Genomic DNA, 14666 nt, shown 5'->3' on the forward strand with positions numbered 1-14666 from the left:
CCTTTCACATGTTGCTGGATTCCTTTCCCTAGTGTTTTGTTGAGGATTTTTGTATCTATATTCATAAGAAATCTTGATGTTTGTTTTTAATTTAGTTATTATTTTTTTTAGAGAGGGAGAGAGAGAGAGGGTAGGGGGAGGGGCAGAGAGAACCTTAAACAGGCTCCACGCCCAGCACTGAGCCCAATGCGGGGGCTCAATCCCACAACCCTGAGATCATGACCTGAGTTGAAATTAAGAGTCAGTCGCTCAACCAATTGAGCCACCTAGGTGGCTGCTTTTAAAGTGGGATTTATGGTGTTTCCAAAAGTATGCTGCTGCTTCTGCCATCTTTTGAGAATTTTCCATGTGTGCTGTCAAAAAAATTCATTATTAAAAAGATTTGTTGGGGGAAAACCCCCAAAGGCATTGTTTTATCTGAGCTCCCCTCTTTTTTTTATTCAACAAACATTTATTGAGCACTTATGGATCCATTATCAAAAAAACAAATTAACTATGATCTTCGGTCTCAAAGATCTCAATTAACCATACGAGTAGTTAAATCTTTTTGTGTGTTTAGGTCTAACTCAATCTTGTATACGCCAGATTGTTTGACAATGTAAGACCTGATGATTTTATTTTCATTCAGTCTTAGTTTAGTTTGTTTTGTGAAACAATAATACAGCTTTGGAAAAATCGATGGCTCTGGCACGATCTATCAGCACTTTTGCTACAAATGTCAGCCTCTATTTGCATGGTTCTTTACTGCTCTTGTTGTTCCTGCTTGTTAAGCAAATTCTGTCAAAAAAATAAGTTAAGTAATAACTAGGAAATAACAGGGCCCAAACTTGTCCATGTACTAAAAGTGCTCAGAGAATATCAAGTAAGTACCAGCTATTGATTTCAAAGGAATTCTACTGGGCAAAACTTTTCTTTGTAAGGACTATTTAGCTCTGAAGTAGGTTTCCTAAAATAATGTCAAGGGAAAATTACTTTTTAGTTTATTTATCTTTTATGTAGAGACAATACATCTAGTGTTTGCTTGGATAATATAGTTTGATAAACAATTTTACACAGGGAATACAAATTTTAAAAAGTGAAGTTTTCCTGGTATGGAGGGCATTTCCAAAATCTGTGTTTCTGCACTTGGGCAACACTTGTACCTCTAGTTCCTGACAAAGTCCATCAACATGCTTTGGGTATGTTAACTCCTATTTGCCAGAAGCTTAACTAGGTCAAATTTCCACCCTATATACTAGGAATAGGGGCAGTGCTTGAAACTCTACTTTTGGGAGGATTTCTCATTTTATGTAAATTTCAACACAGTGGAATGACTTAAGGGAAAAAAAAAACTACACTCATTCTAGCTCCTCAGTGTTCCTTCTTTTAAAATAATAGTTTTCATTAACTTTTTGTTTGGTGTCTTTTGCAAAAGTAATACAGACTCAATGTAGAATATGGGGAAAATTCAGTAAAACAACATTTTGGTCCATCCTTTAGAGACAGCGATGGACAGTTTTCTTTAAACGGTAATGGAGTGTCGTGAACTGTTTTGTAAACTGCAATTTTTCCTCGTCTACCATTTTCGACTTTTTTTACAGCGACTACTGTCCGCCCTTTCTCCACAGGTGGCCGCAGCCCCTGCAGGGCGATCTAATTTCTCCCCCGACTTTCCCCCGCAGCCGGAAGCCGCTTGCCCACAGGGCAGCTGCGGAACCAGCGCAGGCCGGGTTCCTTTAAGAGGCAGGCGCGGGGGCGGGGAGGGGGGGGCGCCTCGCCGATTGGCCGAGCTTGGAGCCACGTGGCTGTCCTGGCAGCAGAGGCGGTGGCCCGGCTCCCGGAGGCTGTCGCGGAGCTCCCCCGGGGTCCCCGGGAAGGGGCGAGGGCTCACCGATGTGCGTGAGGAGGTGCCTGGTGGGCCTCACCTTTTGTACCTGCTACCTAGCTTCTTACCTCACGAACAAGGTGAGGGGGGCGGGCGCGGGGCGGCGATGATTGCACGTGGGAGATCTGGGTCCCCAAATCGTCCGTGGAACAGATGCAGCCTGCAGCTGTTTATCTGATTTTTCCTGATGGTGGTGGGGACGATGCTGACTGTGTAGGGAACCCTTATTTAGGAATAGGATTCGTGGAATTATTTTTGAAAATAAAATATAAAGTTAATTTTATTTAAAGTAATGTCATGAAACCCTGTTTGTGAAACGGCAGAAAAGCAATTGTACCATGTTTTTTATTTTGTTGGGAGGGGGAAACTGGCCTTGGATTTGGTACCATGCAGGGAAATGTTGGACCGCTGTGAGCTAGAGTGGGGCATCCCCTCCTGTCCTGGACATTGGGCTGGAAACCAAGACAAAGTGGTGATGCCAGGCCCCGGACCACTTTCTCCTACTCTGGGGTCTCCATTGCCCCCCCCAAAACACCAAACCCCTCTTGCTCTCTGGAAAAAAAACTATTAACAAATAGCATTTCCCTATACCTTCTCTCTTAATGTGAGTGGCTGTCTTCAGTATACTCAGAGGATGCGCCAGAACCCTCCTTCCCCCTGTCCAGTTGATTTTTAGTTCTGGTGATGGGCCTTTAAAGATCCATACATAGTACCTTCCTGGTAGGGGTGGGAGAGGTAGTCCTTCACAGTGGGACTCTGGTAGGGACTTTGTAACTCTTAAATTATGCCACTGTTTCAACCAGGACAGTTATGCTTCCTTTTGGTCTCCAGACCAGGTTGGCTTGCTTAAAGAGAGACAAAGAAGGGGGATTGGATTTTTAGGTAAATTGGACAGTAGATAAGGTGGATACCCTGAGAAAAGAGACTTAAGTCCAGTTTTCAACAGGTGCTGCAGTTCCAACATGGCACTTCTGGGGTCTGGAAAGAGGCTGAGTGGTTGGACCTCCACAGCATCAGACCCAGCTGCTGTGCATCCCAATTTGCTGATGATCCCAGTTCCATTCCCCGACTGACAGGTGGTCATGCTTCTGACAATACTGGGGAAAAATAGACCCGCTCTTTTTAGTATGACTTGGAAGGTCTTTCTTTTTTAAAATTTTTGCCCAATGTGTGATTTTTGGGGGAAGGATAAAAGCCTTTTTGAAACTTGAGTGTATTTATGTTTCTTCAGTAGGGATTTCTTTGATTATACAATCAATTCTCGATAATTTGAAAATGTCCACTAATCTGGTATTTGTTTTTCAGTATGTCCTGTCTGTCTTGAAATTTACCTACCCTACATTATTCCAAGGGTGAGTATCTTTTATGCTCTTTATACATATTTGTGGGACATGTCCAACCAGCATCATTAGCTGTTCTTTAAAATATTTTTGGGGTGCCTGGGTGGCTCAGTAGGTTAAGCTTCTGACTCCTGATTTCTGGTCAGGTCATGATCTCAGGATCGTGAGATTGAGCCCCACTTTGGGCTCTGCATTCAGCAGGGAGTCTGCTTGAGATTCTTTCTCTCCCTCTCCCCCTCCCTCTTCCCCTCCCCCTGCTCAAGTGCTTTCTCTCTCTCTCAAATAAATAAATCTTAAAAAAAAATAAAGTATTTTTAATGAGTACATAGATTTTTTTATGAAATAGACATACGGTAATTTATTTAGCCATTCTATTAATGGGCATTTAAATTGTGTCCCATTTTGGGGGCATAAAAACAACGATGTTATCAGACATTTGTTATATTCAAATCTGTCAAATTTCTAGCTATTTCTTTGGGATAGATTCCTATGTAAGAAATTTTGGTTAAAGAATATGAACTTCTTTAGTATTCCTCCTGAATATTAAATTCTTTTTCAGAAATGTGTTACCAATTTACATTGTGACCAAGTTTCTATAATATTGTACTCAAACCATGACTGTTTTTCTCCTCTCTCTGATGCATGAGCCCCAAATGGTATCACATTATTTTGTCTTACATTTTTCATGAAGCTGGACCGTTTTCTTATGTGTTACCCATTTGTATTGCTTTTATCAGTGAATTGTCTACTTGTGCCTTTTCCCTTTTATTTTTACTGGGGTTTTAGTATCTTTCTTATTAATTTAATGACTTCTTCATATTTTAAGAATGCCAACCACTTGTCCATCATGTTTATTAGAAATTTCTTTTTTTGCAGTTTGTCCTTTGCCTTTTCATTTTGTTCATACTTATTTTGATTATTTAAATATATTTTTAAGTGACATCATAGAGAATTTATTGCTAAGATGTAAGACGGAAGCAACAGAAAGAACTACAGATAAATCTAGCATGTGGTCTTATGATTGAAGAATGCCATTCTTAGACAAAAGAGATGAGGAAAAAGGGGTGTGGAGCTAGGTCATAGTGGAGATGTTGTAGAAGCAGCACAGGCTGCTACGGCACTCACATTTCCCTTCCTCACCTCATCCCCACTCAGGCTTTTTATTTAATTAATTAATTTAGTTAGTTAAGATTTATTTATTTTAGAGAGAGAAAGAAAGCGTGAGCGTGGGAGAGAGGAACAGAGGAAGAAGGAGAGAGAAACTCAAGCCGACTCTGTGCTGAGTATGGAGCCTCACGCAGGGCTCGATTTCATGATCCCAAGATCATGACCTGAGCTGAAACCAAGAGTTGGATGCTTAACTGACTGCACCACCTAGGTGCCCCTCCGCTCAAGCTTTTAAAAAAAAGTCGTTTTAGGGTGCCTGGGTGGCTCGGTCGGTTGGGTGTCTACCTTTGGCTCAGGTCATGAGCTCAGGGTCCTGGGATCCAGCCCTGCATCAGGCCCCCTGCTCAGTGGGGAGCCTGCTTCTCCCTCTCCCTCTGCCCCTCCCCCTGCTTATGCTTGCTCTCTCCCTCTGTCTCTCTCCCATATAAATACATAAAATCTTTAAAAAATTGTTTTATTTTTATAGTGGACAAATATTGATGATTGTGATTGGTACCATTGCTTTAATGTTTATTCTTCTCCATCACAAGCTCATGTAGATATTTACCTACACTTCATTAAAGCTTTATTCAATTTTTAATCATTGTCCATTTATTTAAATGTGTAATGTGAGGAAATCATCCCTCCCCTAGTTTCATTTATACTAGCCCTATGTTTTTTTAAAAAAGGTTTATTTATTTATTTGAGAGAGAGAGAAAGAGAGCATGAGGGGCAGGAGCAGAGGGTGAGGGAGAGAGAATCTCAAGCAGACTCCATGCTGAGCATGGAGCCCAATGCAGGGCTCGAACTCACAACGCCAAGATCAAGAGTTGCATGCTCCACTCACTGAGCCTCATATACTAGCCCTGTATTTTCTATTTTATTGTATAATCTTTCCTTTTGCCTTTGGGTTGTAAATATCATATATAAAGTTATTTTTCTAGGGTCTATTTTTGAGTATTTGTCAATTTTTATGAAAAAGGGCTACTGCTAAATTGTTTTAATTATTATAGCATTTAAATATGTCATAGAGCAGGACATCCCTCATTCTTTTTTTTTTTTTTTAATATTATACAAATGCAAACAAAAGAGCAGGGGTCATGATCTTTGCCAGACAAGGTCCAGGACAAAAAGAACTAAACATATGAAGAAAGATGTGTTATGATGCTAAATAAAGCACGCAGTTCAAAATGAAAAGATACGTTATAAATGTTATGAAAAGACATGTTGGAGTGTGCCATTCAAAATGAAAATAAAATAGTGATGAATATCTACCAGCCAGACAATGGGGCAGAAATATCAGGAATACATAGAAACATACAATTAATAGGAGACAAATTTGCCACTATTTTTCCATGACATTCAGTTGGACAAACAAAAAGCTAGTGTCCGTGTGTGTGTGTGTGTATGTATATATATAAGCTAAATAATACAATTAATAGGTAAATATCAAACCCTGCATCTTTAAAATAGAAACTATACCCTCTTCTCAAATGCCCAGGGAATATTCACTATGAATAAAACAAGCAATAATTTGCCCAAAGTAACAATTATACAATCTTACTGCCCTAAAGCTAGATTTTATTTTATTTTTTTAAATTTTATTTAATTATTTGAGAGAGAGAGTGAGCGAGAGAGAGAGAGTGGTGCGGAGGGGCAGAGGGAGAGGAGGAGGCAGACTCCTCGCTAAGCAGGGAACCCAAGGTAGGACTCAATCCCAGGACCCCTAGGTCGTGACCTGAGTCGAAAGTAGATGCTCAACTGACTGAGCCACCCAGGTGCCCCTAAAGCTAGAATTTAATATCAAAACCAAAAATCTCTATTTACAAATAATTCTTCATTCATAAGAAAAATATAATTAAAATCAATATTGAAAAACCCTATTTTGCCTATAAGATGTGCAAAATAAAATTTCAAAATTTGATAACACAACGTTGGTGAAGATGTAGAAAACAGGTGCTCTCCTACATGGATCTGGGGTGGCAAATTGGAACAGTATCTGTGAGTGACACTTTGGCAATATGTAACACTATCGCAACAGTTTCAATCTTTCACTTCTGCAATTCCACTTCCAGGGATTTATTTGAGAGGTTTACTTGCACTTTTGTAAATAAAATATGTACGAAGACATACGTGGGAAACATTGCAGCTCTGTGACAGCAAGCATTTTTAAACAACCTGATTTTCATCTCTACAGAACCCATTAAATAAATTATATTATAGCCTTAATGGAATATTATTCAAATGGCAAAAAATAATAAGGACACTCTCAGGTATTGAAATGAAAAGGTTTTCAAAATGCATTTAATGGGGGACAAAAGCAAGTCTGTAACAGGGTGGTACAACACCATCGTGTAGAAATGTGTGTGTATGTTTTCCTTATTTAAAAAAAGGTGAAGGGGTGCCTGGGTGGCTCAGTCGGTTAAGCGTCCACCTTTGGCTCAGGTCATGATCCCAGGGTCCTGGGATCGAGCCCCACATCGGGCTCCCTGCTCAGCGGGGAGCCCACTTCTCCATCTGCCTGCCTCTCCCCCTGCTTGTGCTCTCTCTCTCTGACAAATAAATAAATAAAATCTTTAAAAAATTAATAAATAAAAATTAAAAAAGGTGAAGAAACTACCAAGAGTGGTTACCCTTAGAAAGGTGGAAGCTGCGCAGAGAGTGGACAGGCAAGGGAAGAAGACTTTAAAGCTCTTCCTTTTTTATACTTTTGGATTTTTGTTCTTTATAGTATCACCAATATATTACTTCAGGTAAAATTCAGAATGACCTTGTCAAGTTTCTCCCTAATATTTCATAGCAAAACTTAAAAAAATATTGTTTATGATTACATATACAGTAGTTCCCCCTTATCCACGGTTTCGCTTTCTGCGGTTTCGGTCACCCGCAGTCAGTTCTCTCTGGAAATAGATGATTCTCCCCTGACTTGTCAGAGGTGAATGGTAGCCTACGGGTATGTCAGAATGCCTACCTCATTCACCTCACTTCACCTCACCATGTGGGCATTTATCATCTTGCAGCATTGTGAGAAGAAGGGTGAGTACAGAGATTTTGAGAGAGAAACCACATTCATATAACTTTTATTACAGCATATTGTTATAATTGTTCTGTTTTATTATTGGTTATTGTTGTTAATCTCCTACGGGGCCTAATTTATAAATTGAACTTTATCATAGGAACGTACGTGTAGGAAAAAACATAACATATATTTGGTTCGGCACTATCTGCAGTTTCAGGCATCCCCAAGGATCTTAAAATGATCCCCCACAAGTAAGGGGGGAACCACTGTATTTCCGTCAATAAAGCTGGGATGTTGTTTTCTGTTTTAGTGAATAGGAATCATTTTCTGGTCCTGACTGTCTTGCAGTTCTCTCCAGGTAGAGAGCCTTAGGGAACTTAGGTGGGAAAGGAGGATCTCTACGTCTGGATTGCCTTTTCCCCTGTGTATCTGTGGATGGGTCAGACTGAATGTCCCTCCAACAGATTGTAAGGTCTACAAATGGAAGAATTTTTTTTTTAATCTCTTTTGTCACTGGAGTATCTATCCCCAGTGCTTAGAACAATGCCTGGAATGTAGGAGGTACACAGTTGGTGGAGTAACTCATTCTACAAATCCTTACTGGGTGCATACTGTGTGCCAGGCACTGTTTTAGACATGAGAGGTACATCAGTGGAGAAAGCAAAGATCCCTGACCTCGGACAGCTTTCTTTTCTCTCCTGCCTGTCCCTTAAATTTCCTTGCAGTGAATGGTACCTTCCATCCAGTTGCCCGACTGAAGAACTCCCAGAAACGTGGGAGTTGATTCCTTTGTCTCCATCCCTGACATCTTTTTTTTTAATGTTTTTTATTTATTTATTTATTCATGAGAGTCAGACAGAGAGAGAGAGAGAGAGAGAGGCAGAGGCAGAGGGAGAAGCAGGCTCCCCGCCGAGCAGGGAGCCCGACGCGGGACTCGATCCCAGGACCCCGGGATCACGACCCGAGCTGAAGGCAGACGCTCAACCATCTGAGCCACCCAGGTGCCCCTTCATCCCTGACATCTAGTTAACCACCAGGACCTCCTAAACATCCTCAGAATCTGTCCACCTTCTTCATCCAAATTGCCCCTTCACGGGCCACTGTCATCTCTCAAATTACTATTGACATTTTGAGCTGGGTAACCCTTTGTATGGGGCTGTCCTGCACGTGGTAGGATATTTGGCAGCATCCCTGGCTACGACTCACCAGATGCCAGTTGCCACCCTCCCTTCCCCTACCTCCAGTTATGACAACCAAAAATGTCTCTAGGTACTGCCAAATGTCCCCTGGGTGGGGGGGGGGAACATACGGTTGAGTGCCACTGCTCTAGATTACGCTGTTGGAGGGCATGACCATATCTGTCTGCTCTGCTTGGCTGGGTTAGAGAAGGTTTCACAAAGGAGGCGTAAAAACTGGATCTTAAAGGATGAGCAGGTGTTCGTCAACACACAAGGAGATGGGAGAATATGATGGGTCAAGAGGACAGCACATGGAAACTCTTAAAAGTATGGAATGACCTGGCACATTCCCGAGGCTGTGGGAGGTTCAGTATGGCTGGAATGTCGCTGCCTGTGGCAGATGGACAGGAGCTGGTCTTGGAAAGGGGAGACTGCAAGTCTGGGAAGGCTTGTGTGTCACACGCAAGTGACTTTATCCTGGAGGCCAGCAGTTCTCCACTGTTACGTCACAACCCACGGGTGTGTTGTAATCACTTCCGAGGTGAGGTGTCTCAAGTCATAAAATAAGGTTTTGAAGTCTATGAATGGCTCACCTAAAATAAAGCAATTAGAGTGAAACAAGGGGAAGTCATGCCTGTAGTAGCCTCTCACTCATTTTGAACTTTGCTGTGCTTTGTGCCATGGGAGGGGCCGGGGTGCGTAATTCACAGCCTGGTTCCCCCTGTGCTCTGCATGCTGAGGAAGTGCGTCTCACATGAGCTACGTGGCCCCCGGTGTGTCGTGGCAGAAAAGAGATTGGGAGTTGCTGCCGTCCACCTGGGAAGAATCAACCATTTTTAAAATGAGCGAGTGGCAAAATTAAGTTTGCATTCTAGAACAAGCCCTGTGGCTGCAAGGTAGAGAATGGATGTTGTGGGACCATCCTGGGGATAGGGACACCAGTTAGGGGACTGATGCTCGGTTCAGGTGTGCCACGAGGGGAGTCTCATTAGGCAGAGGCAGAAGGTATGGGAAAGAGAAGGCGTGGCACTTGAGAACTGTTAGGGGATTACATGCAATAGGATTTTGTGAACAGATGAGGGAGGTGACTGAGGAGGAAGAGCTAGGATGACATCTGGGCTCTGGTTTGGTTGGTTAGGGATGGGGCAGTAGATCAGAATGGGGAAGGGAAGTTCAAGGTCATGTTTTAGGCAAGTTATCATTGGGAGCTTGTAGGGTATCAAGGTGGCAGTATCCAGGTGAGCACAGGGATTTGGGAATCATCAGTGCAGGGCACTGGGAGAAGTGGGGACTGTGGGTGAGATTGTTCGGGGAAAAGTCTAGAATAAGAAGAGAAGAATATCAGTGTGAGCACTGAACAGTACAGCTAGACTCAAGAATAGTACAGGTTGAGAAGGAGGGTCTGGGAACTGGGATACCAGTTAGGAGAGAATGGGAGAAAAGAGATGTAGGAAGGCTTAGGTGTGTATATTTACGTCAGCCAGTGGGTCTGCTGGGGCTGGATGGTGTTGGAGATCATAGCACTCTCTCACATTCACATTGGCTTGTATTCTTTTCAGGTGGCAGACATTAATTGGTGGACTTTTGCTTCATGTGTCATGGAAACTGGGCTGGGCCGAGATCAACAGCAGTTTAAGGTAGAACAGCCTCTTCTTGCTTGATTCATGATTCATACCCTGCATTCTTTTCACATTATTGAACTTCTGGTGTTACTTTGGGAAACATGGATGTTTATTTGAGTTGCTTCATCTCTTAGTTCCCTTCTAACCTTGAGATTTTAGTGCTTTTATAATCATATAGAACTCAAGAAGGAGTGTTTTCCTGGTTAGTTACTAAAATGATATTAAGATTAATCAAGATACATAATTTATAACACTATTAATTGGGCTTTGTTATAGATCATGGGAGCACGGTGAATGAGTTTCTAAATCAACTTAAATTTTTTTTGTAAATTTTTAATTTTGAAATTATTTACTACTTTATAGAACAGTTAGAAATAGTACAAAGAACTTCCATACCTTTTACTCATGTTCCTCAATTATTATTTTACCACGCCTCTCCCACCATTTGCTCTTGAGATATATATATATATTTTTTCCTGAACTATGTGAGAGTAAGTTGCAGATTTGAGAGTAAAATGCCTCTTTTCTTTACTTCTAAATTCTTTAGTTTGTATTTTCTTTTTTTTTTTAAGATTTACTTATTTACTTGAGAGAGCATTCGAGTGCAAAAGAGGGAGTGGCAGAGGGAGAGGGAGAATCTCAAGCAGACTCTGTGCTGAGCACAAAGCCCAATGTGGGGCTCGATCTCACGACCCTGAGATCACCACCTGAGCCAAAACCAGGAGTTGATCACCCAATCAACTGTGCCCCCAGGTGCCCCTTTCATGTGTATTTTCTAAGAGCAAGGACATTTTCTTTTTTTCTTTTTTTTTTTTAATATTTTATTTACTTATTTGACACAGATTAAGCACAGGCAGGTGGAATAGCAGGCAGTGGGAGAGGGAGAAGCAGACTCTTGCTGAGCAAGGAGCCCAAAGTGGGGCTCGATCCCAGGACCCCGGGATCATGACCTGAGCTGAAGGCAGTTGCTTAACCAACTGAGCCACCCAGGTGCCCCGCAAGGACATTTTCTTACATGACTACAGCTCAGTAATCAAAATCAGGAAATTAATATCGATGCAATACTATTATCTCATCTCCAGACTAAATTCGTATTTTTCCAGTTTTCTCTATAATATCCTTTATTACGTTCCTCCCTGTCCGATTCTGATCCAGGGTCCATTTCACATCACACATTAAATTAGTTGTTATGAATCTATTAAGACAACTTGTTGAATAGATTTAAAAGAAATCTCAAAGACCGTGACATTTTTCAGCCAAAATTATAACCTGAATTGGCTATCCACTCCTGCCTTACCTAGATAAACTCTCACGATTCTTCCAGAACATCATGCCTCACCTGGCATGATGCACAAAATGACAAGCAAATGAAGTCAGCTTTATATGGACAAGACAAACAGCCCTAGTGAATGATCAAGTCATTGACCTTCACCTGTATAACATCCTCACCTTCATAAAATAAAGATACTTTTGGGATTTTATATGTGATATTAAGCAGAGGGTTTACTTTATACTCATTGTTTCGGTGGATGGTTCAGTGAGAGCTGGGTCTTCATTTAAACAAATAGTGCCCTGAATCCACAAGGCCTGTGATAGTTCTAATATTTAGTTAAATAATGAAGCATCCTGATTCCACATGGTTCAGTTTATTCCTTCACAGAGGCAAGAGACTGGACTAGAATGAAGGAACTATCAGATTGGGGACTGGGGTCCACTCATGCTCATCAACATGGGTCCTCCGCTCTGTTTACAGTGTTCCTGATAATTATCTTATAATTTCTGATGTGAATTATTTACTTCATAATAGTCTTTTAAATAATACAAATGTACTGATCCAAAGGGGCACCTGCACCCCAATGTTTATAGCAGCAATGTCCACAATAGCAAAACTATGGAAAGAACCCAGATGTCCATCAACAGATGAATGGATAAAGAAGATGTAGGATATAGGGCGCCTGGGTGGCTCAGTTGGTTAAGCGACTGCCTTCGGCTCAGGTCATGATCCTGGAGTCCCGGGATCGAGTCCCGCATCGGGCTCCCTGCTCGGCAGGGAGCCTGCTTCTCCCTCTGACCCTCCCCCCTCTCATGCTCTCTCTCGCTATCTCATTCTCTCTCAAATAAATAAATAAAATCTTTAAAAAAAAAAAAAAAAAAAAAAAAAAAAAAAAAAAAAAAAAAAAAAAAGAAGATGTAGGATATATATTCAATGGAATACTACTCAGCCATCAAAAAAATGAAATCTTGCCATTTGCAACAACGTGGATGGAACTAGAGGGTATTATGTTAAGTGAAATAAGTCAATCAGAGAAAGACAATTATCATATGATTTCACTCATATGTGGAATTTAAGAAACAAAACAGAGGATCATAGGGGAAGGGAGGGAAAAAATAAAACAAAATCACAGAGGGAGACAAACCATAAGAGACTCTTAATCATAGGAAACAAGCTGAGGGTTGCTGGAGAGGATGGACGTGGGGGGATAGGGTAACTGGGTGATGGACATTAAGGAGGGCACGTGATGTAATGAGCGCTGGGTATTATATAAGACTGATGAATCACTGAACTCTACCTCTGAAACTAATACTCTCTCTAAAAAAAACAAAAAACCTAAATCCCCAAAACATTACTTTAGCCATGTTTCCTTAAAAGCTATGCTATTGGTCATACTTAGAAAAATTTCTGTGGAAAAATATACGTAATATAAAATTTACCATTTTTAAACAATTTTTAAGTGTACAATTCAGTGGCATTAAGTGCATTCCCAATGTTGTGCAGCCATCACCACCATCCATTTGCAGAACTTTTCCATCATCCCAAACAGAAATTCCATAACAAACAGTCACTTTCCATCCTGCCTTCCCTCCCTCCAGCCCCCGGTAACCACTGTTCTACTTTTCGTCTCTATGAATTTGCCTACTCTAGGTAACTCACTTAAGTGGAAGCATACAGTATTTGTCCTTTTGTGACTTGTTATTTCACTTAACATAACGTCCTCAGAATTGTCGCAAGTGTTAGGATCTCCTTCCTCTTTAAGGCTGAATAATATTCCATTTTATGTTTGTTTATGCATCCATCCATTGACAGAATTATTTTTCTGCCTTTTGGGGGAGGGGAAGGAGGAATGACTCATAGAACTGGGTAAAGTAAAAAATTCTCAGGTTCTTTCCCTGGAAGAAGTGATCCTCCAACGGTAGAAATTTGAGGCCCACTAGACACTGCTGTCCCTTGAACTTGCGTGATGCTAGGTTCTCCCCATTGCAGACCTGTGGTCATGTCCCCTTTCAGTCCCCCTGCCAATTCTCAGAGACCTTCTCACTTCTACCTCCTGGACCTTCTTAGGTGGATTCACAGCCTTACACACAATGTCAGCTCAGTTAAGCTCCTGTCAAAGATCGTAGCATCTTATTTTGTAGTGGATCTTGTGGTTAATAACTGCGGGTACAGCTCAGGATTTCCAGTTGCCACGGGCCCTTGGCAAAGGGGAGTTCCCAGATGGCTAGCAGCAAGGACCCGGCACTGATGTTCCTTCGTGTGTGCCTGGGCTAGGTTTGTGTTTGCCATGGTTGCTGTTTCCTACTGGGTTTGGCTTTCTGATCGTGTCAGTAGAGAACCAAAGCCCAGCTTTGCTGTGTGACTGTGCACTTGGGTGGAGATAGGAGAGGCTGGACTCTACTAAAAATGGAAACAGCAGCAGGCAGACAGCTTGGAGTCCCCGAGGTCATTGTGGAGTGGGGATTGTACCAGTGGGGCTGGTGGGTGGTCTCCAAATTGGTACTTAATAACATATGCCAGGAGAGCTCATTTAGCCTCCTGATAGCCTGGAGCACAGCAGAATCCCAGATTCCCTCTTAAAACAGGTCACAGATGGGGCGCCTGGGTGGCTCAGTCATTAAGCGTCTGCCTTCGGCTCAGGTCATGATCCCAGGGTCCTGGGATCGAGCCCCGCATTGGGCTCCCTGCTCCGCGGGAAGCCTGCTTCTCCCTGTCCCACTCCCCCTGCTTGTGTTCCTGCTCTCGCTCTCTTTCTGTGAAATAAATAAATAAAATCTTTAAAAAACAAAACAAAACAAAAAACCAGGTCACAGATCCTGGCACCACATTTCCTACTCTGCAGAGAGGCCATATTTGCTCTGTTGGTCAGTCCCGGCCATGCCATGTATTGACTCCATTGAGTGACCCGATGGGATCAATCTCCAGGAGTTTTACTCAGCAACCAGTTATCACCAAGGGTTGGGCGATGCCCTGAGGCCTTCTGTTTCGGGGAAGAGAGCCCTGGTTTTTAGGCACCGGTTTGTCCTTATATGGCAGCTACTGCCATGCCCAAACCATTGCCGAACGTCGATGTGATTTTTTAGCAGATGTTGAAGTCCTGTGCTGTAGGCTATTTGTTTCCAGAATGTCATCCAGAACACTGTGACCGGACATCTGGCAGAGAGACCATGGCATTCTTTACTAGATTCTTTTTTTTTTTTTTTTAAGATTTAATTTATTTATTT

General features: G+C 42.0%; 1 protein-coding gene across 1 annotated transcript in view; it reads left to right on the plus strand.

Annotated features, from left to right (window-relative positions):
• Window positions 1-1833: 1833 nt before the first annotated feature.
• The window catches only part of TMEM241 (transmembrane protein 241), a 66192-nt gene continuing 53359 nt past the window's right edge, over window positions 1834-14666 (plus strand). The window contains exons 1-3 of the mRNA XM_044921178.1: window positions 1834-1944; window positions 3170-3216; window positions 10107-10184. Of these exons, the coding sequence (XP_044777113.1) occupies window positions 1873-1944; window positions 3170-3216; window positions 10107-10184 (197 nt within the window). The 5' untranslated portion in view covers window positions 1834-1872. The remainder of the gene's footprint in view (window positions 1945-3169; window positions 3217-10106; window positions 10185-14666) is intronic.

This window comes from Neomonachus schauinslandi, chromosome 14, assembly GCF_002201575.2.
Source record: "Neomonachus schauinslandi chromosome 14, ASM220157v2, whole genome shotgun sequence".
In the NCBI taxonomy this organism is placed as follows: domain Eukaryota; kingdom Metazoa; phylum Chordata; class Mammalia; order Carnivora; family Phocidae; genus Neomonachus; species Neomonachus schauinslandi.